This window comes from Phyllobates terribilis, unplaced genomic scaffold (genome assembly GCF_046119375.1).
Source record: "Phyllobates terribilis strain yellow unplaced genomic scaffold, ASM4611937v1 Scaffold_8__6_contigs__length_399053987, whole genome shotgun sequence".
Classification (NCBI taxonomy): Eukaryota; Metazoa; Chordata; class Amphibia; order Anura; family Dendrobatidae; genus Phyllobates; species Phyllobates terribilis.
This window is the reverse complement of record NW_027362768.1, coordinates 327887477-327910774: the sequence shown is the minus strand read 5'-3', so window position 1 is coordinate 327910774 and position 23298 is coordinate 327887477. Positions and strand designations below refer to the sequence as shown.

The window sequence follows — 23298 nt, the reverse complement described above, 5'->3', positions numbered from 1 at the left end:
CGAGTATCCCCCATCTGCTCAGGGAGGGCGTCACAGAACTGGCGTAGTCGGCAGGATGCGTGCCCGCAGCAACAGAAGAAGTTAATCCCCATTGCCGCCGGGTACTGTGCGCCTTTCGCAAAAGACTGTTTTTACACACTCAATGTGGCGCCCGCCCAAGAAGAACGGACGCCATTATGTGCAAAAACAACAGCAACCTAAGACCTCCCATCGTGGGCCTGGCTCCCCAATGGCGCCAAAAGTGCCAACCACCCCCTCCAGCAGAGACCGTCCGCATAGTAGTGTCCGGATGGGACGTCCCAAGGAGTGCCAGTCAGCCAGCCATCCTGGAGCCGCCCCAAAAGGAGGAGGGGAAGAAGATCGAGACAGGGTGCGGCCGCAACAAGTCCAGAGAGACCGCACCCTACAGCAGAGATGGACGCAGCCAAGGAGATGCCCTCCGTCGTTGGCCCACCAGCTGCCACCTCCCTCACTATGGAGGGAATGTACCTGACCACGGAGGAGGCCGAGTTCCTCCGCGGTGAAGCGCAGGATCTGACCCGGAGGGTCGAAGAGGCCCAACGACTGGCCGCTGCTGAATGGAGGGAAGAGGTGCTGCGGAAGATTGAGGCCTGCTGCCGGAGCTCGTCGCGCCTGACTACTGAGGCCTCAGCCCAGGCGGAGGAAACCCAGGAGGCCCTGTGCAGCCCAAGAGCGGGTAAGGTCGAAACCCCTATCCCGGGCGCGGGACGCACCGAAGCCCTCCTAGAACTCCTGCCGTCACCCCTGTCCCCGGGCGCCATCGTGTGGGAGCAACTCCTGGCTCCAGAGGCCGAGGCCCAAGCCACCGCCGCTCCCAGAAGCCTGCTATTCCTCTCGACTCCCGATCCAGAGAACCCTGCACTCTCCTGGGTGTACACCTGCCCCAACCGGGACCGGTCCGCACCAATAGAGGGCCCGCAACGACCCCTGCTATTGCCGCTGCCCGCACCTCCGGTCGCCTGCCCGTTGGCAGAAGAGTTTGGCTGGGACAACCAGTGGGGTGACCTGATGGGCTTCCCCCGGGAGACCCAGTCCGAAGCGCGGAGGCGGGAGGAGTTCTGCCGTAAGGAGCTCCTCAGCTCAAGAAGGAGCGGCGAGAGAGGAGGATCCACTGTGAGCGCCTGGAGGTGCGCGTCAAGGCTGCTAAATCACAGGCCCGTCAGGAGGAGGCCACCCGTCCAAGCCCACGGGAAGAAGGCCTTATCGTGCGCTTCCACCAGGAGGCAGGATGGGGCTTCATCCGTAGCCCACAGTTCAACCGGGACGTCTTCGTCAAACGGCGGGACGTCGAGCCGCGGCTAGAGCAGGGCCACCCTGGCCGGAACCTCTACCCGGGTGATCTAGTGTCCTACACCCGCCACTACGGGGAGCGTGGGTGGTATGCCCTGGATGTCTACAGGGTGTTTAAAGAAGATGCCCCCACGCACCTAGCCACAGAGGACCGGTCAGGCTCCATCGGCAAGCATGAGTCATTTCCCCGTTGGGGATACCATTGCTGATGCAGCCCCGGAGGCTGAACCTCCCTTTTGTTGAACTATCATTTGTTTTTCTTTATGGTTATCTACAAACATTTGTCCCTGCGGACTCTGAGCAGTCGACAGACTAACTTTGTACATAGTTTGCACCTATTTAGGTGCCCCCTATTGGTTTTATGCAAAACCACTACCTCTGACCTCAGAAGCAAAACCTGTCTGGTCGTGGCTCTACTGGAGGTCCAACTCAGGATCTCCATGCCCTGCCGCCACCCCAGGGCCTACGTTGAGGGTTTTAGACAGGTCCCTCATGCTGCTGAACTAGCACTTTTCTACAGTATTTTTCTACATGCATAATGTCTCTTTAATGTTTCATATATTTATACCATATATCCTGTAACGTTAAAGTATTTGAGCCTCCCATAAAGGGAAGATTGTTTATTGTTTACAAAGCATTTAAAAATTTTCTTTTGAATGTCTGAGATGTACCAATCTTTTGCTCTATTGCAGCCCGCAGACGTGCTGTGTTTCACCAGGGAGGAATGTGGCGCCCCTGAAGGGTTCAGTCGCCACAGGGGTACTGCACCTCAGATGAGGTGTGGTATCTCCTCTTCCAGGTAAGGATGGAGCATCACACAGGACCCCACTTCACACTCAACACTACACCTCTCCCATCCTGTAGGGGGCCAGATAGCACCAGGGTGCTGCCCCGGTCCGGGATAGAGGAGATGGGGGGAACCAAGGACAGGGGGAACCAAGTAGTGGGTAAGGATGGAGGAAACACTTACAGGAAGCACTTATAGAATCATATATAATACATGGCCATCTTAAGTTCAGGGTCATTTGATTGTGGTCCTCTGTCAGGGTCCAGCAAGAATCTGTAGCTGGCTGAAGATTCACGGTCCTCGTTCTCTGGCCTTGAGATGAGGAGCGGGTCAGAGTTAACAAGAGTCTCTGCCCGGTCAGGGTCCCGTTCTAAGAAGGCCTTGGAGGGGAGCAGAGGAGATAGGCTCCACAGGCGAAAGGATCCCAGGGGGATACGGACGGAGCGGAGTCGCCACCTGTATTCTTCACTCTGGCCTTGCCAGAGGGACTCCTGCCGCAAGAGGGGTGACTGGCCCCCGATATCTGACTGTGTACTTCACGTCACTGTTGGAACAGCCCAGCGGCTTACTGGATCCCAGGGAGGAACACAAGCGGGAGGAGATAAGAAGGAGAGGAACACACCAATGGGGTCTTGACAGGTGCTCCTGATCTACCTGGGAAGTGCTGAGCCCCCTTCCTGGTGGCCGCAGTATGCCGTTTGTAGCAGAGAGAAGCTTTGCGGCTGAAAGTGCATCTAAAGTGAGTAAAGGCCTGGATGACTTCATTTACCGCCTCCGCTTGTTTGTTCCTGCGCGGCACTGCACCCACCATACCTCCACACAGTTCATCAAACACTGCCCTGAGGCCTACTCCGCCTGTGGGGAGTAGTACCAACCAAGCTGCCAGAACATGAGCCTCAGAGGACTGTCGCAGCGCTGGTGGCCTTCACCAGAAACCACAGGTGGCGTAGTCGAACATTAACCACTCATCCAAAAAGCCCATTTTTACTGTGACAGCCCTGGGCACGGAACGGGTCAAGGCCACGACTTCATCCCCACAACATCTGCAAGGCCCGGCTCCGAGTATCCCCCATCTGCTCAGGGAGGGCGTCACACATTATACTACATGGATGACTATGGGCTGTGCATTATATTACATATATGACTATGGGCTGTGCATTATACTACATGGAGGACTATGGGCTGTGCATTATATTATATGGAGGACTATGGGATGTGCATTATATTACATGTATGACTATCGGAGGTCCAATATATTATATGGAGGACTATGAGCTGTGCATTATACTACATGGATGACTATGGGCTGTGCATTATATTACATATATGACTATGAGGAGTGCATTATACTACATATATGACTATGGACTGTACATTATACTACATGGAGGACTATGGGGGTGCATTATACTATATGGAGGACTATTGGGAGTGCATTATACTTCTGCTATGGGGCCCCATGACTTCTATGTTAGCCCCTGGTGAGTATAATGTTTTATTTTTTTTCTATACATTAAAGAACAGCGGCAGGCATTATATATATAATCAGGGTGGGGGACATATACAGTGGGGAAAATAAGTATTTGATGGTGGTTCTGCTGTGTTCCACCATGTTCACCACCTCCATGAATGAGGAAACCTCCCTCTATAACTTATTTCTGGAAGTTTTCAGACAGGGGGCAGGTTAATTTGCTGACTCTTTCAAGTGTCCAGGAGGTCTTTCCTTACTCCGGGATCCTCACAGATGTTCCCGGAGCTTTGGCAAATATGACTTATCCTTACTACTTTATTTTTACACTTTTTAGCCTCTAGTGAGACGCTATTAAAAAACTTTTACAACACGTAATAAACATACTACATTTTTTTGTGCAAGTTGTTAATGAATTGCGGCTAATTTTTCTTATTAAATCTCCCCCATTTTCCACACATTGCTCTTTCCTTCATGGAGACACACGGCTCAATGTCCATTTCCTGCATTACACTGAAGCCAATGAATTTTAATAACTTTCTCCATATTTAGGAGATATATTCCAGACTCATCAGTTAATAAATCTCTCCGGACATATATGAGATCTTAGCTCACTGATGGGGACAGGGGGAACTGCCAAACAAAACAAGTTACTTTTAAAATGAGTGAAAGTTGAGGAACTTGTAGTTCCTGTTGACACCACAGTTTAGTAGGGACGGGGAGCTGTATACACAACTTGTCTGATCCTGAACCATGATGTTTGTTGCTCTGCTGTTCACCCTCTGCTTCATCGATGCTGCCGCCTTTCGAATTTGTTCTTTTAACATCCAGTCTTTCGGAGAGGCAAAAAGTGCCAAGCCAGAAGTGATGAATGTCATTGTGAAGGTGAGTCCTCCTGATCTTGGCACTGTTTCGATATTGTATCACCGTACTATGGGTATTGCAGAGTAGGGCTATTGTATAATGAATAGTGATGAGCGAGTATGTTCTTTTAACCCTTTCGCCGAGTATGCTCGGACAAGCACAGAGTATTTACAACTGCTCAGTGATATGTTTGAATCACTCCTGTGTGCATGATTTGCGACTGTTTGACAGCTTTAATAGATGTGAGGAATGTGTAAGAAGCAGACATTCCTCACATGTATTAAAGCTGTCAAACAGTCGCAAATCATGCACACGGGAGTGATTCAAGCATATCACCAAGCAGCTGTAAATACTCGGTGCTCGCCCGAGTATACTCGGCGACAGGGTTAACAAAACATACTCGCTCATCACTAATAACGAACCATCATGAAATTTACATAGTCGGAATATATCCTTGCATTATTAAGGCATGTTCACATATAACGTTTCTGCATCCAAACGGACTTGTGCACGGCCCCATAGCATAACATTGGTCTGAGCGCGATCCGATGTTTTGTCGGATCGCATTCGGACTGAAGATACACTCGTTTGCACCTGCCTTAATGATGGGCAATGTTATGACCTCTAATATATTTGCCCTTTGCAGACTTTCTGCTTGTGCCGCAGATATTTTTGCTCAAATCTGGGCAAAGAATAATATTTTCTAATTGTATAATTTTTAGGCAATTATAAATGCCGTAATTTATTTTTCCCATATTCCTACTTTGCATAGTCATGTACTTGTGCAGTGTAGTATCAGTAAGGGAGGATGTATCATGGCCGGGGATGGGCATTGGTGGTAACACGGGTTAATTGTGAGCTTTTTAAGGAAGAAAAGACACTCGCAAATGTAATGTATATAAATGAGAAGTGAGTGATTTATCGAGGTGGTGAAGTTTAGACAGCATATTGGAGATAGAGCGTAAGTCTCTTGCCACGTTCTGTTAGTCGGAATCCTAGTCTGTGTATTTGTACTTTCATCTGCTCAGGTTTGGAATATTGTCAGCAATCTGGATAATCCGGATTTTCCACTAAATCTCTTTTCTCTACAGAGATGCAGGGGCGCGACTATAGGGAGAGCAACGGTGCACCAGTGCCCTAATGTCTGACGGGACACAGTGGCTCCTTTGTTGCTTATATAGATAGCTCACATATCATACTTGCCAGCTCTCCTGAAATGTATGAGGCTCCCAGAATAAGGGGAGACCTCCTAGACTTCCAGAAAAGTCAGCAAATTTCCCTAGCCCTGACAAATTTGCCTTTTGGAAAACTGTTATTTTGGGAGGAATCTTTATTCCTTGAGCTGAGGATTGGGGGTAATGGGCATAGAGGGGTGTGTGACTTCAAAAAGAAGTTTGCCACTAGTGATGAGCAAGCATGTTCGTTTAACTCTTTCACCAAGCATGCCCGGGTGCTTAACGAGTATCTTGCGCGTGCTCGTATATTATGTTCGAGTCCCAGCGTCTGAATGATTTATGGCTGGTAAGACAGCCTGAACTCATGTGAGGTTCCCTAACAAATAAGCAATCCCTGCATGTGTTGAGGCTGTCTAACAGCCGTAAATAACGCAGATGCAGGGACTCGAACATAAAATACGAGCACGCCGAAGATACTCAGTAAACACCTGAGCGTGCTCGGTGAAAGGGTTAAACGAGCACACTCGCTCATCACTAGTTGCCACCTATCCATTATCCGCCAGCTAAAAAGGTGTGTCCTTGTATTCCTGCCTCTGATGATAATGTGCCTGCTGAAAACTCTTCTTAAAAGGACAGGAAGTAGGTATCTAAAATATCCTCAGTGGCCAGTATGAAAATTGCAAGATTAATTAATGCTTATTCTGATGTTTCTTATCATTAGGTTGTATCTCGCTGTGACATAATGCTATTGATGGAGATCAAAGACAGCACGGACAAAGTGATTAACTCACTAATGGCAAAACTAAACAGGTAAGGTGTCGTCAACTTTATTTGTGGAGGTGTTGAGTCCACAGATTTTGGGTTATTCACACTCCAGCAAAACCCGAAAGAAGCTCAATATGGAGTGGTGCAAGTTGTGGCGCTGGACAGCTGCTTAAAAACATTGTCAGTACTGACATAGGGGAAACCAAGAGATCACCAGTGAATTCCTTTTATTTTAACCAAAATACTTTATTGAAACTTGACTTTTCTTACCAAGTAGAATAAAAGTGATCCATCTAATGCCACTTAGTAGTGGAAGTTACACTATAGGTCAATGTCCGATCCTTGAACGAGTATTCCCACCATCTAACTTGGGATATTTCACCAAACCATAGTCTTCTTCAAAAGGAATAGACATCCATCCATAGACCGCTGACTCTTGTCCCTCATCAGTGCAGAGTAGGGTATTGGTTCTCTCATTTATTATCCCCTTGGAGGAGGGATTGTCAACATATAGTCAAATAGTCTTATATTTCTAATTTTGGCTGGGGCTGTGGCCTAAATTGAAGAGATTTTTTCAGAAAAGACCTTTAAAGGACCCCACCAAACCTTAAAGTGGACCTTTCACTGGATTTTTTTTTAAATGGGGTACCTCCTCCAATTGCCACTGTTTTACTCATTCTGGAACAGGTTTTTTTTCTGTGCCCCTCCTTTCTAAAGTTATACCCTTTGGTAATAAAGGTGCAAATTTTCCATCAACCAATTGGACGTATATCACAGAACTTCTGTCATAGAGGAGAAGAAGCAAACGCCCACAAAGAAGCTCTGTTGTATATACGCCCAGTTGGCTGAAGGGAAAAGTTGCATTATTATTACCGGGGCCACATAGCTTCAGAAAGGAAGGACTCAGAAAAAAACAAGAAAAAACTGTTCCAGAATCAGTGCAGCAACAGAAATTGGAGGAGATAATCAGGTTAAATTAAAAAATCCAGTAAAGGGTCCTCTTTAAAACGAGCTGACCCCACTTATGTTTTCCATCTAGAGCATTTATACCATATCCATAGCATATGATGTAAATGTATGATGATGCATAATATCTGTTTGCTGATTCAAAGGGGGCTTGAATTGCAGATTTTGCCGTTGGAAAAGGCCTGTTTTGAGCCAGTAAATATGGAACTTCCTAACAATTAGATCATATCTTGTGAATATTCCATAAATATCTAGGATGATAGTACCCCTTTAAGATGATTGATGATGATTTGTTGGCCACTTCCCATCGCAAAAACATTTAGGCTTGGTTCAATCCATGTGCAAAACAGACTGCACATTGACAGCACAAGGACCAATGGTCTGCACTTGACCAGTTTTCTACGCGGACCTCAGGTCTGTGTGGCCAAGTACGCAGTGTGCACTATTCTCATCTATTTTACGGACAAGAACAGTAGGCAGAATAAAGAAATCCTTGAAGTTTTGAGAGTAGAGATGAGCGAATGGATTCGCAGGTCCCTGGTCAAGCGGCCATTCAAGAGACCTGTGTACCGCCTCCTAACTCCCAGTCTCCCAGCCCCTCTTCCGATTAGCTGTCCAAGGTTTGAGGTCAACGATGACGTGGCGAGGTGCATACTAATCAAAGAGGGGCGCTGGTGTTTAATGGCTGGTAGGAGTTGGTTCACAGACTCCCGTCCGGCGACCAGGGAATTCCAACCTGGCTGTTGGACCAGGGTCCTGCAAAACAATTTACTCATCTGAAATGGAAGGTCCAAAACAGTTGTATCATGTAACTGATGCAAACGCAATGTCTGAACCTCTGCTAAGTCATGTACCTGCTACCAAATATATATAATGTTAATCATTTTTTCCAGTAAACTAAAATTTATTTTTGCACACCATAGTGACTCATTCTGTCTGTGGTTTTCCGAATTGTATGTGTGTATTGTTATCTAACTGCAAGTGGTCACAGAGGAAGATGTGTGAGGAAGCGCTAACACACAGGATCCTGTTTCACTGCTGTTTGTGTTTGCTGCAAAAGACATCAACCCCTGGGATCCTTTTAATAGCATGGATGCATTTTTTGTTTTTTTTGCGGAAGTTCCAGTTTTCTGTTCCGATAATGGAAAAGAAAAGCGTAACACTGAATGCCAATATGAGAGTACCCTAAAATACACCTGCACATCCAAACTCTAACTCTAAAATATCTCTGTTGTGAGCAGAATTGCTATGCAGTATAAATGATAAGGTATAGATCTTACCCTAGCCCTAACTTTACCCTAACCTAGCCCTAACCCTAAACTAACCCTAACCTAGCCCGAAACCCTAACCTAACCTAGCCATAACTTAGCCCTAACCCTAACCTAGCCCTAACTTAGCCCTAACCCTAACCTAGCCCGAAACCCTAACCTAACCTAGCTGTAACTTAGCCCTAACCCTAACCTAGCTCTAACCCTAACTTAGTGACGCGCCCCTGGGCCTTCGTCGCGCGGCATCGCGCGCACGGGGGCTTACCCGGAGCCGGATCCGATGGGAGTAGTAGTCTCGTGGCGGTGACCCGGTCCGTGCCCAGGGAGTCAAGCTGGACGGCAGTGTTTTGAACGGTAGATGTTGGACGACTACGCCACCCGTTGAATGCAGCTATGGAGCTGCCGCTGCAGGACAGTCCGCTGAGGCCGGTGATATGGTTGTGCAGCGTAGATGGTATAACCCCCAACGGGAGGGGTATGGCCTCAGGGCAGCAGACCTAAATGATGGTGGTAGTGATGGTGCGGCAAGGAAGCTCAGAGACGTGTGATGCAGTTTCAGGGTTTTTACTCACAGGTGTTGCTCCGGTCACTTCGGCCAAGGGTGACCACCCGGGCCGTGCTGCGTCCACCAGGTGCGGGACTCGGTCAACTCCCGGGCAGTTCCAGAGCGTGGTCCTGAGCTCCCCTCTCTCTTTCTTCCTACTGGCCGTCCCCACCAGGGACCCACCTTTGTCCGGCTCCCTCGGGCCTCTTGGTGGCAAAACCTTTCCTGGCTTTCCTGACCCTATTCGTGGTATGCCTTCCTGGTGGATGTGGTGAGGGTCGTGCCAAAGCTTGACCACGACCTCCGGTTCCTGGCTAAGGATATTTTGCCTCTGCCAGTTTGGGCTCCGGTACCCTTTTCTGCCAACCCTTCACCCGTTTTGGTTCACTCGTGGGATCTCAGGGTTCCCTCTGCTTGCGTCTCTGGGCCTTTCCTTGTGTTCCCTTTTCTTCCTCTCTCTGCTTCAGGCCTGGCTCTGGAGCTGGGCCCAGACGGAGCCACAGCTCCCCGTCAGCCCTCCTGGCTGAACTCTCCCTCAGAACTCACCCTGTCTCTAGATGGTGCCCACCATATATACTCCCTCTATGTGTGAGACCAGATGACTAGCACCCAATGGGCTCCTACCTCTATGCCCAGAGCCCCTCCCCTATCTGCCCCTACACTACTGGGATGTTCCTCCCCCCTCCCCACTCCAGCCAGGGACAGACGCTGTCGTACCTGCACAACTATTTGGTGGGAGTACCGTTGTTCTGTCCCCCGGAAATGGGGTGAGTGTAGTGCATGCAGCTATCTGAGCCCAGTCCCACACTCCATCCTTACCCGGGAGTGGAATACCACACCTCTGGTTTGAGGTGCAATACCCCTGTAGCAGCCGAGTCCTCGGGGTGCTACATTCCCCCCTGGTAAACCACAGCACGTCCTCGGGCTGGAAAAGAGCAAAACAAAACATACAAAATTTTAAAGTGTACACTCACATATAAAACATTAACTAAGAACTCATCCCTTTATGGGAGGTACTTTTCTCCTTCATCTTTACAGGTAACTTTTCATATTATAATTTTAGCAGCATAAACTTTTGATATAAAACTTTTTCATATAAAACGCCCTTGATCTTCTGGCCGCGGTGCAACTTGTGACCAGGTAAAGTGCAACAGTCACTAGTAGAAAAACAGTTCCTTATAAAACCGGTAGGGGGCGCCTTAGGAAGCGCAACTATTTACAGGATATGGCCGCTCTCAGTCCTCGGCCAGTGGGGATTAGGAATGGCTGCTCACAGTCCTCAGCCTGGTTAGGGATAGGGACACACGGGAAACAATTCACACTAGTCCCAACGGGGACCACTTAAATTGGCAACAGTTCTTGTACCCCGACGGGTAACTTTACCGTTCAGTGATAACTATGCCCTCCTTTTCCTTCCGGAGGGTAATCTTCAAACACGTCCGGGTCCTCTTGTTCCTCCTCATACCGCAGCTCTTCCTCCATCAATCGGTACACGTGAAGGGCGTACGGTCCTTTGGCACACTGATGCCGGGTGAAGGTGACCTCATCACCCAGGTAAAGGTCACGTCCTCGGTGTCCCTCCGGCAGGTGAGACTCGACATCCCTGCGGGTGACAAAGACATCGCCGGGGGTTCTGTGATCCCGGATAAAGCCCCAACCGTGCTCCAGTTGGAACTTGATTACGGTCCCGGTGGCGCGGGGACCGTGGGCTGCACGGGGGTATCGCCGGGTCCGGCGTTTCTGCTCCGCGCTCTGTACCTGCAGCCGCTCCTCGCGGACCCGCCTCTCTTGCCGTTCTTTGTTGAAGACCTCTAGTTGTTGTCGGCAGCACTCCACACGCTGGGCTGCGGCCGCCCGGGTCTCTTGGGTGAACCCCATGAGGTTTTCACCGGTGGGGTCCCATGCGAACTGAGCCTCCTCCAACGGGAGTGGGGTGATCTTGGCGGGCGCCGGAGCCGGGGTCAGGGGCTCACACAGGGGCCATTCCTTCCGGAGTCGGGGATTGACGTACTCCGGTGGCCACACAAAGGACTGCCCATCCGGGCAAGTATGCTGCGCAAACAGATCTTCACCCAGGGGCAGCACTGTGGAGGTCGAGGGCGCGGTGGGGGCATCGGCGCCCGGATTCACCAGGCCTTGCGACCAGGCCGGTGGCACTCTGAAGGTGAAGGGCACTGTGGAAACGGCGGCGCCCGGGGGTACTCGGCCTTGCAACCAGGCCGGTGGCGTTTCCTGCTTGGCCGCGCTCAGGGTTGAGGCGCGTGACGTCACAGGGGGCGTGGCCGCGGCTCCTGCCGCTTGAGGCCTAGTTTGGAGCGGTGGCGGTGCAGCATCGGGCACGGTAAGGGGGATTTTGGGCTCTGCGACGGGGAGCTGGGGCAGGCTCACGGCTACTAGGCCTGAGGTGGTGACGTCCCCTTTACCTGCTTCCATCTCTTCAGCTCCTTCCACGGCGTCGTCTCCGGCCTTCGTCCCTCCTGCACCATCCTCAGAGGCAGACAGGCTCCTCGTCCCGGGTGGCGTCCTTTGCTGGCGGGTTCCAGCCTGCAGGGCCATTTCTCTGCTCCACTCGGCCAGCACTTCTTGCTGCACTCGGGCCATCTTCCGAGCCAAGCCCTCCAGTGCGGTCTGTGCATGCTCCCGATCTTTGGGGAGCTGTGCCAGGATCTCCACCAGGCCTTCTGGGGTGGCGGCCTGCAACAGGCTCCTGACCAGAGGGTCGGTGCTGCCTGACTCTCCCTCCATCTCCGGGTGCGATCTTTCCAGACTCCTCCAGGCCCCACCCATCTTCTCTCTTTTGTTCTTGATCCGCCCATACTGAGGGTGGTCCCGGGGCCACTTGGTGATTGTCAGTTCCAGGGGCAGACCCCTCGCTCTGATGGACATCTCTATCATTGCAGTCTCTGCTGGTGGGGGCGGTCTCCGCTTTTGGCGCTCTTCTGGGACCAGGCCCACGATGGGAGGTGGTCTCTTGCCACCCTCTGGCACGCCCATAATGGCGTCCGCTCTGCCAGGGCGGGAAATCGTCTCAGATGGCGGGAATCGTCTCCTAATGGCGGGAAACTCCGTGGATGGCGGGAAAAGGCTGCAGATGGCGGGCAAACGGCGGGAAACGACCCGAGATGGCGTCCGATGGCGGGGACCCTCTGGAATTGGCGGGAGACTTCTTCTGACGGTACATATAAACTTTTCTTCAGGCACGCAGTACCCGGTAGTTGCGGGCACGAAATCCTGCCGACTACGCCAAAGCTGACGCGCCCCTGGGCCTTCGTCGCGCGGCATCGCGCGCAAGGGGGCTTACCCGGAGCCGGATCCGATGGGAGTAGTAGTCTCGTGGCGGTGACCCGGTCCGTGCCCAGGGAGTCAAGCTGGACGGCAGTGTTTTGAACGGTAGATGTTGGACGACTACGCCACCCGTTGAATGCAGCTATGGAGCTGCCGCTGCAGGACAGTCCGCTGAGGCCGGTGATATGGTTGTGCAGCGTAGATGGTATAACCCCCAACGGGAGGGGTATGGCCTCAGGGCAGCAGACGTAAATGATGGTGGTAGTGATGGTGCGGCAAGGAAGCTCAGAGACGTGTGATGCAGTTTCAGGGTTTTTACTCACAGGTGTTGCTCCGGTCACTTCGGCCAAGGGTGACCACCCGGGCCGTGCTGCGTCCACCAGGTGCGGGACTCGGTCAACTCCCGGGCAGTTCCAGAGCGTGGTCCTGAGCTCCCCTCTCTCTTTCTTCCTACTGGCCGTCCCCACCAGGGACCCACCTTTGTCCGGCTCCCTCGGGCCTCTTGGTGGCAAAACCTTTCCTGGCTTTCCTGACCCTATTCGTGGTATGCCTTCCTGGTGGATGTGGTGAGGGTCGTGCCAAAGCTTGACCACGACCTCCGGTTCCTGGCTAAGGATATTTTGCCTCTGCCAGTTTGGGCTCCGGTACCCTTTTCTGCCAATCCTTCACCCGTTTTGGTTCACTCGTGGGATCTCAGGGTTCCCTCTGCTTGCGTCTCTGGGCCTTTCCTTGTGTTCCCTTTTCTTCCTCTCTCTGCTTCAGGCCTGGCTCTGGAGCTGGGCCCAGACGGAGCCACAGCTCCCCGTCAGCCCTCCTGGCTGAACTCTCCCTCAGAACTCACCCTGTCTCTAGATGGTGCCCACCATATATACTCCCTCTATGTGTGAGCCCAGGTGACTAGCACCCAATGGGCTCCTACCTCTATGCCCAGAGCCCCTCCCCTATCTGCCCCTACACTACTGGGATGTTCCTCCCCCCTCCCCACTCCACCCAGGGACAGACGCTGTCGTACCTGCACAACTATTTGGTGGGAGTACCGTTGTTCTGTCCCCCGGAAATGGGGTGAGTGTAGTGCATGCAGCTATCTGAGCCCAGTCCCACACTCCATCCTTACCCGGGAGTGGAATACCACACCTCTGGTTTGAGGTGCAATACCCCTGTAGCAGCCGAGTCCTCGGGGTGCTACATTAGCCCTAACCCTAACCTAGCTCTAACCCTAACTTAGCCCTAACCTAGCCCTAACCCTAACCTAGCCATAACCTAACCTAACCTAGCCATAACTTAACTTAACCTATCCGTAACCTAACCTAGCCCTAACCTAGCTCTAACCTAGCCATAACTTAGCCCTAACCCTAACCTAGCATTAACCCTAACTTAGCCCTAACCTAGCCCTAACCCTAATCTAGCCCTAACCTAACCTAGCCCTAGCCCTAACCTAGCCCTAACCTAACCTAGCCATAACCTAACCTAACCTAGCCATAACCTAACCTAGCCCTAACCTAACCTAGACATAACCTAACTCTAATCTAGCCCTAACTCTAACCTAGCCCTAACCCTAACCCAATCCCATATATAGCATACATATTGCTTTTAGAGACATTAGATGTGCAAAAATAGAGCTCAGCGTTTCCTTGTAGCTACAGAATTGGCAGTGTAAAAGCAATACATACATACATACATGCATAAAATCCTTAGCTCTAAATATGTGCTGAAAATCCAGTTAAGACTCAGAGGCATCCACATGCTGTACACTGAATATTTTGTTAAAAAATGTTAAATCTTGCTTCAGGTTCTTCTTGTGCAGTACTGATACAGATATGTGAATCATGTTCCTATAGCTCCGTCAGTCTTACCCCTACAGGACTGTCAATCACACCTACTCAGACCTAACAATTTCTTTCTAATGATTTTTCTCTATAAAATGTGCAGTCGTGGCCGTAAGTTTTGAGATTGACACAAATTTTGATTTTCGCAGTTTGCTGCTTTAGTTTTTTGTTATAGCGGCAATTTGTATTAACTGTTGATTGTTATGAAGAGTGATCAGATGAATTGCAAAAAAGTGCAAAGTTATTCCTTGCCATGAAAATTAACTTAATCACAAACACCACGTTTCCACTTCAGCCCGGCTACAAAATGACCTGCTAACATCATTACAGGAATCTTCTCAGTAGCTCAGGAGAAAGTGTTAACTAGGACAAGGCTGATAGTCCAGGACAATCCCTTAAAGCTGCCCAGCTCAATATGGAGGCTTAGTGGCATTGTCCCATGGGAATAAAATAAAAATGGGCTCTCTCCTGGAAGGACTGAAAATGATCTCACTATTGCCACGGTCGGAGATTGCTGCTACCCTTTATGTCAATATCCAACCATTTAGTAAGCCAGGAAATCGAGATACTAGACAATTCAGGCATTCATCTACAGACAGCTGTTTTGGGGTACTTGCCGCTCATCAGTGCAGAACAAGGACTGTCTGGCAGACTCGAGTAGTACGCTGGGTGGTAAGCCATATAGGCATTATACTGGCGACATAACAATTATCACCCAAGAGCTCAAGCTCAAGCCAAGGCCTCATAGGGAGAACGGAGACTTTGTCATAGACTTGATCTCAGGAAAGTACAAATTTTTCTATTTCCTTGCAGCCAGCCAGATATGGAAGATGAATTTCGCTTAATTATTAGCCAGCGACTCGGACGCAAGACCTACAAAGAGCAGTATGCCTTTATTTATAGGTAAGTGGGTTATGGACACTATGGCCGCCATCTTGTCAATGCTAATTCAAAACTTTGTGACTAGTAGACATGACTTCAGTAAGTCACAAAAAGCGGCATCTGCTGAAACTAATATTCCATCTTTGATAAAATTTCCCAAAATATTATGTACATTGCAGGAAGCATCAGGTCTTAGTGAAAGACGTTTACCAGTATCATGACCATCAGGTTGGAGATATCGATGCCTTTTCTAGAGAACCTTTTGTTGTCTGGTTCAAAACTTATAAAAACGGTAAGATCCGTCATCATTATAACAGGTATGAAGAGTGAACTCTTCATGGAAGTATCAGTATTATTCTTGTATCTCTTCTGTATTTTTGATGTCCAAAGGCACTTGCCGACATATTTTAAGGTGTGGTCCATCCTACTATGAGGGCGCAAGTCAGATGGCCATATAAATTGGACTATTCTGACTCCATAACTAAGCTCAGCGTGTAGGGCGCTTGAGACACCGTTGGTCTCCTTGAACCATTACTCACGAGAAGATATATCATCAGATAGCTTGAACTCGACTGCAGGAGGCACATATGAAGATTCCAGAAGAAGGTTCATTTTCCAGCTGAATTCTTGTAGATATGCACAATTACAGTAGGTAAAGACCTTAATGAACCAGCGCTGAAAACACATGGGCTTCTAAGATGGCTGACAGACAGTGAATGAGGAAGAAGAATGAGGAAGAAGGGAGGGGTTGCTGACTTCAGAGCTAAAGGGAGAGATAGGAAGGACAAACTTCCAAACAGAGGCAAACCTTATTGCGTAGCAACATAACACAATGACAATACAACATTGTCTGTATGGTTCCCAAATCATGGGACATGACATGGACAGAGATCAGATCACAATGCTCGGACTGGCCGGCGGCTCTCCCGACCAGAGGATAACAGTTGCATAGAAATACATAAAGCTGTCATGCTTGAGTTGGTAGAGCCGCTGGCCAGTCCGAGAATTGCAGTTCGATGTCGATCTGATTTATAAGGCTGACTGTGCCCTGATTTAGTAAATTTAGTACCTTGTCAGTAAGCCCAATCCGGTGCATGCGCACTATGTGTCAAGAGCTGGACGTGAAGTGTGCACACTGGATGCCCAATGATGGGGGCATGAAATCCAGGGGAAAATAAAAGGCCCACTTTCACCTCTAAAGTAGCATCTGTCACAGACACATTTTTAACTGCAAAGTGCCCATAGAATGTTTTTGCGCAGGGGTCCTCTTCTGTCTGTCCGCTCCTGGTGCAATAAACTATGGACATGCGAGTCACCTTGTACGTCAGATGCATATATAAAACTTTAATGTGATTCATTTATTCCATATTTCTCCCCAAAGAATTTGTGATCATCCCTCAGCATACAACACCCGAGGCTGCCGTCCGTGAAATTGATGAACTTTATGATGTATATCTTGATGTCAGGCAGAAATGGAACGCTGAGGTTTGTCTGGGACAATATCCTGTCATTACACAATGTTATAATGATAATAACCAGTATAATTGTCTCTGCAAGTCACATTTAAGGGGTCTTCCACCCCTAAGCTTGTTGAATATGATCATTGTGTAATGTGCACACTGTTAGGATTTGGCTCTGTTAGCTGGTTAGGGGAGGTCATGACATGACCACACGTATGTGATTCGCATAGGTCATTGAGAGAAGGAGATGAGAAGCTAGACAGAACATGCAAATTGCATACTCGTGGTCACGTGATGAGTGCTCGAACCGCCTAGCAGAGCCAAATCCCATCAGTGTGTCCACTACACACCATAAGTATTTGTCAAGCTACCGAAAGTAGAGGTGAAAACACCTCTACTTGCATGTTTGATTTAAAGAGGTTGTCCACTACTTTTTCATTGCTGACCTATCCTTAGGATTGGTCATCAATGTCCAACACCCGGCACCCCTGCCGATCAGCTGTTATAGGTGTCGGTGGCCGCCAGCCGGAACTGCTCGATTGTGGAGCTGCTCCATCTTCTGATAGTGGCCGGGTACTACACGTCTGCATCCTATTCAAATTAATAGGAGGCGGATGTGCAGTACCCTGCCGCGGCCACTATCAGAAGATGGAGCAGCTCCATAACCGAGCAGTTCCAGCAGCTGACACTGAGAACAGCTGATCTCTGGGCTTCCCGGGTGTGGGACCCCAACCGATCAGACATTGATGCCTTATCCTAAGGATGGGGCGTCAATAAAAAAGTAGTGGACAACTTCTTTAATTAGGCTGAAAAATTATAAAACATGAACGTTAGTTGGAGAATACAAATTTCTGTTTATAAATCTCTATTGACCATATAAAGTCGGAGGTTCCTATTGCACCCTGTGGACTCCACATTATGGATCATAATATGGCCATGTGAATGAAGCCTAATGCACTGTACATCTCTGGTAGATTATTTCCCTTCTAAGCTCATCTGTCTTCGCTTTAAAACAGTTTTACATGTCAGGTTATTTTTCTTGTACTTGAAAAATACACTGCTCAAAAAAATCTAGGGAACACTCAAATAACACATCCTAGATCTGAATGAATGAAATATTCTCATTGAATACTTTGTTCTGTACAAAGTTGAATGTGCTGACAACAAAATCACACAAAAATCATCAATGGAAATCACATTTATTAACCAATGGAGGCCTGGATTTGGAGTCACCCCCAAAATTAAAGTGGAAAAACACACTACAGGCTGATCCAACTTTGATGTAATGTCCTTAAAACAAGTCAAAATGAGGCTGAGTATTGTGTGTGGCCTCCACGTGCCTGTATGACTTCCCTACAACGCCTGGGCATGCTCCTGATGAGGTTGTGGATGGTCTTCTGTGGGATCTCCTCCCAGACCTGGACTAAAGCATCCGCCAACTCCTGGACAGTCTGTGGTGCAACGTGATGTTGGTGGATGGAGCGAGACATGATGTCCCAGATGTGCTCAATCGGATTCAGGTCTGGGGAACGGGCGGGCCAGTCCATAGCTTCAATGCCTTTATCTTGCAGGAACTGCTGACACACTCCAGCCACATGAGGTCTGGCATTGTCCTGCATTAGGAGGAACCCAGGGCCAACCGCACCAGCATATGGTCTCACAAGGGGTCTGAGGATCTCATCTGGGTACCTAATGGCAGTCAGGCTACCTCTGGCAAGCACATGGAGGGCTGTGAGGCCCTCCAAAGAAATGCCACCCCAGACCACTACTGACCCATTGCCAAACCGGTCATGCTGAAGGATGTTGCAGGCAGCAGATCGCTCTCCACGGCGTCTCCAGACTCTGTCACATGTGCTCAGTGTGAACCTGCTTTCATCTGTGAAGAGCACAGGGCACCAGTGGTGACTTTGCCAATCCTGGTGTTCTGTGGAAAATGCCAAGCGTCCTGCATGGTGTTGGGCTGTGAGCACAAACCTCATCTGTGTACGTCGGGCCCTCATACCACCCTCATGGAGTCAGTTTCTAACCGTTTGTGCAGACACATTCACATTTGTGGCCTGCTGGAGGTAATTTTGCAGGGCTCTGGCAGTGCTCCTCCTGTTCCTCCTTGCACAAAGGCGGAGGTAGCAGTCCTGCTGCTGGGTTGTTGCCCTCCTATGGCCCCCTCCACGTCTCCTGGTGTACTGGCCTGTCTCCTGGTAGTGCCTCCAGCCTCTGGACACTGCACTGACAGACACAGCAAACCTTCTTGCCACAGCTCGCATTGATGTGCCATCCTGGATGAGCTGCACTACCTGAGCAACTTCTGTGGGTTGTAGAGTCCGTGTCATGCTACCACGAGTGTGAAAGCACAACCAACATTCAAAAGTGACCAAGACATCAGCCAGAAAGCATTGGTACTGAGATGTGGTCTGTGGTCCCCACCAGCGGAACCACTCCTTTATTGAGGGTGTCTTGATAATTGCCAATAATTTCCATCTATTGTCTATTCCATTTGCACAACAGCATGTGAAATTGATTGTCAATCAGTGTTGCTTCCTAAGTGGACAGTTTGATTTCACAGCAGTTTGATTTACTTGGAGTTATATTCTGTGGTTTAAGTGTTCCCTTTATTTTTTGAGCAGTGTATTTAGTATTTTTTTCAGTGTGCTGGACTCATTTTTTGGTCCATGTGCCAAATTTTACAATCCTTGTTGCATGTAGTGTTTTTTTGCGTGAAGAAAAAATCTTAGTTTCTCTTATCCATTAAACTGTAAAATACTGGCAACACATGGATGGCATGCGTGCGCTCTCCGATTTTCTTCCACAGGGACGTTAGCTTGCACCGACGAGTACTTTGACTGATCAAAGTCGGACATGACTCCACTTCTTTTCTTTGCAGACCAGTGTCAGATTGGGTTGGCAAAGGCCCACCAATAACATGGATTCTTGTGGCCCACTGTTCAGCTGAACCTAGTACACAAATTTACTCTTCTATGTAATATTAGTATGGCTAGCTTGTTTAATGAATGATTAGATTATACCTTCTCTGCAAATTGTGAATAAAGTGTAATAGCACTGCTCATCAGCACTCCTTCACAGGGGCGGCCTACCGGAGGACTCTCCTGTTCCCCTGTGGGCCAGTCTGAGCATGTTGCTGACAATCAGTTTTCTAAAAAGGGAATGTGATAAGCACACTGCTTGTAATGTCTGTGTGACCTACCACTAAAAATAATTGATGGCACATCTACCAAAAAACTGATGATGTGTGAAAGAGCCCTTAGTCATCTACTTCTTATTTCTCTAAGTGAAGAGTCAGACGGCCGTATAAATCGGACAGAGATCGGATCGCAGTGCATGGACTGGCCGGCAGCTCTCCTGACCTGAGTGTGACAGCTACATATATTTCTATGCAGCGGTCACACTTGGTCGGGAGAGCCGCCGGCCAGTCCGTGCACTATGTTCCATTCTCAGAATGATATAAATATATATATATATATATATATATATATATATATATATATATATATACAGTTAGGTCCATATATATTTGGACAGAGACAACATTTTTCTAATTTTGGTTCTAGACATTACCACAATGAATTTTAAACAAAACAATTGAAGTTCAGAGCTGAAACTCCTAAACCCTTCATCCAATTTTAATATGGATACCCTCAAATGAAAGCTGAAAGTCTGAACTTCAACTGCATCTGAATTGTTTTGTTTAAAATTCATTGTGGTAATGTCTAGAACCAAAATTAGAAAAATGTTGTCTCTGTCCAAATATATATGGACTTAACTGTATATATAGCCAGCTGTCTGTGCCCTAACAGAACATTGTTAACCATGTTACAGATACAGTGGAGCTGCAGCCCGGTCACCGGTCACTGTCTCTACGAGCCTTCTACTCCCATTATTCTGGTGCCTGGTTGTCCATCTTCCATACTCCTATTATGGTGTAAAGATGGCCTTCTTGGTGCTGTGTCTATGTTTCTGTGAAGTAGGCCTTGATTAGCCAGAGAGTGTGTAACTTACAAATTTAGCATAACATTCAGTCGTTCCAGCTCTGCTTCCCGCTCTCAGCAGGGAGGAAGTAAACGGCTGACACATTTCAGGTTTTCTGTTTCTTTACCTCATAATGTGCTGAGTTATGGATCCTGAGAGTAATGAATCCTTTATACTACATGGGGCACTCACGTAATTTATTGATATAGCCTTATTAGCTCAGATTCTTACTCTTCTGTTAGCCCATTCTAGTCACATCAACAAATGGGGGGAAGCAATGGCCCGATTCATTAAGACCAGTGATGTTTATGTCAGGGTGTGTCGGCGTCAGACGCTCCGGATTCATTAAGAAGTGCACTCCTATGAATGAATCAAGAACGTCTGACGAGTGGCGTGCACCTCTGTGCGCAACGCCAGAAATCTCACTCCAGTCAGAGACTGGAGTGAGCTTTCTAGTGTAAGGAACACCACAGCTCATCATAAATTAGATGAGATGTGGTATTGTTCCCCCTTCCCGTTCCACCCCAGTTCTGCAAAATAGGCGTGAAAGCACCAAAAGTCGCAAAAATTTTGCTCAATTCCACATTGCACAAACACTAATGTGTTTTTTCTCTTTTTTGGGGATGCTTTCTCCTTTTGGTAGCCATGTAAACTGTGCAGATGTCTAAAAATGTGGGGCTTCCGGACTCTTAATTTCCTGATTTCTTTCTTTATATAGAACTTTATCTTTATGGGTGACTTTAACGCTGACTGTAGTTATGTCCCCAAGAAGTATTGGAAGAACATTCGCCTGAGGACCAATCAAGAGTTTATTTGGCTGATTGAGGACAATGTGGATACGACAGTAAAAAGCAGCACGAACTGTGCCTACGACAGGTAATGCGGAATGTTGGGAACAGACGGACAGACACTCAGTTGGATTACTGGTTGGAATAGACATAATGACATCCCTTTGATATATAATTATTTCACAGAGGCTTGTAAAGTATACAGGGCATCTCATACCAGAAATATCAACAGGATGTGCTGCTTCTTCCTAGCTAGTTTGATCATTTAGATGAATGTTCAGATCCACCCATCCACAGGCTAACCATAGCTGGCCCCATTGATTTTTATCTAATTATTACATAAAAGGGGCTAATAGACTTGCTATTTTATCTGCTGACTTTCTCTTTCTGTGAGAGCTTTTATCTTCCATAGTGTACAGCTAGTTTACAAAGAGTTCGGCCGAGTGTGCACAGGAGTTACATTCCAGGAGATTAGTTAACTCCATAGATCTCAGCCACCTCACACATCTGTGAGCTGCTCAAGAGACAATTTAAGAATACTCCTTCAACCTAGCAGAGAATCTTCCGGTCGGCCATGACTGAAGGTCTCTCTTCCCGTTCTCTGTGTCAGAAATCCAAGGGTAACTCTCAGATTTCCATTGTAGATGTGCAGGTTGCTCTGCCATAAATCTGGATGAGGATTAGCCCTATTTTCATTCAATGGCAGTAATCCTAGGCTTTCACAAGAAGAATGGGTATAAAATAAGTAACATGCAACATTTTTTTGGATAACTCTTTTTTTTTTCTGTAGCTGTACTAAAAATCTGTATGGAATATTTCCTGTGCATGTGATCAGAGTCTTTCCATCTCTGATGGGTGATTCTGTGAAGATGGCACTGACCAAAAAGAAAACGATGGGAGGAAAAAGATGGGAGGAGTTACGGAGGGAGAGGGGCATGATGGGAGATTACTTCAGCAATACATAAGAACATATAATAACCATGGTCAGTAGATGGCAGCAAAGGACAGCAAAGACTTTAACAAGCACAATAATACAATTAAGACATTATCTGTATGTCCTAGTAATATCTGTAAGCCCTAAAGAGATGGCTGAACAGCACAGGGGATGACTTCAAAGTCAATCACTCGCCTCTTTTTTTCAGTTCACCTTCATATATTTATTAAAAAAAATCTCTTATGCTTTATAACCACATTTTTGACTGGTCATTGCAGAATCGTCCTCTTTGGCAAGAGGCTAGTCAACTATGTAGTGCCAGGCTCGGCAACTGTGTTTGATTTCATGAAGGCCTACGGACTGACAGAAGCAGAGGTTGGTGGTTCACCATCATTCAGACATTGTTGATCAAAGATTTTTTTTGTCATTGCTTGCAAAATGGATCCTCTGTTATATTTACAGGCTCTGGAAGTAAGCGACCACTACCCTGTGGAATTCCAGTTGACCCACATGCGTAAGAAGAAGCCGTCCGTGGTTACAAGATGAAGGTGTCGCGAAGGGATCGTTTTCTATATCTCGTTTTTATTTTGATACTTTTATTGATAAGTGTCATTAATATTAATTATTAATAATAATTACTAAACTAAATAAAACTTTTTCTCATAAAAGTAAATTGAGCGAAAGAACAACTAATGAATGTGATCACACAATGAGACTTTGAGCTGGAATTCACTAGGTTAAAGAGTAGCTGTCCTTTTAATTTATTCTTTCAAAAAATAACTTTTTAGAGTGGATTTTTCTTTCTCCCCCTGGACTGATCTTTCATTCTCAAAATTCTTAATCCATGGGTAAAATCAGTGAAAACAGATATTCCCATTACTGAGATAGGAAATGACAGTTGGTGCTTATAAAGTTCTATGGAGAACTGTAACTGTCGTTTAAGGAGAACTTGCAACAGAATGTCAGTGTCTGTCACCAGCTCCTCTCTCCA

The 23298-nt window shown here is 47.8% G+C and overlaps 1 protein-coding gene across 1 annotated transcript; it reads left to right on the top strand.

Moving 5' to 3' along the window:
• The first annotated feature begins 4178 nt into the window (after positions 1-4178).
• DNASE1L3 (deoxyribonuclease 1L3) lies at positions 4179-22980 on the top strand. Its single transcript, XM_073642751.1, has 8 exons — positions 4179-4451; positions 6327-6415; positions 15073-15162; positions 15321-15433; positions 16523-16626; positions 21304-21461; positions 22586-22682; positions 22770-22980. The coding sequence occupies exons 1-8, from the start codon at positions 4320-4322 to the stop codon at positions 22851-22853; spliced, it is 867 nt and encodes a 288-aa protein (XP_073498852.1). The 5' UTR covers positions 4179-4319; the 3' UTR covers positions 22854-22980.
• The last annotated feature ends 318 nt before the right edge of the window (positions 22981-23298 follow it).

Coding starts and splice junctions, on each gene's coding strand:
- DNASE1L3 (XM_073642751.1), top strand. CDS start 4,320: ATGATGTTTGTTGCTCTGCTGTTCACCCTCTGCTTCATCGATGCTGCC. Junction 16,627..21,303: donor GGCAGAAATGGAACGCTGAG/GTTTGTCTGGGA, acceptor TTCTTTATATAG/AACTTTATCTTTATGGGTGA. Junction 21,462..22,585: donor ACGAACTGTGCCTACGACAG/GTAATGCGGAAT, acceptor TGGTCATTGCAG/AATCGTCCTCTTTGGCAAGA.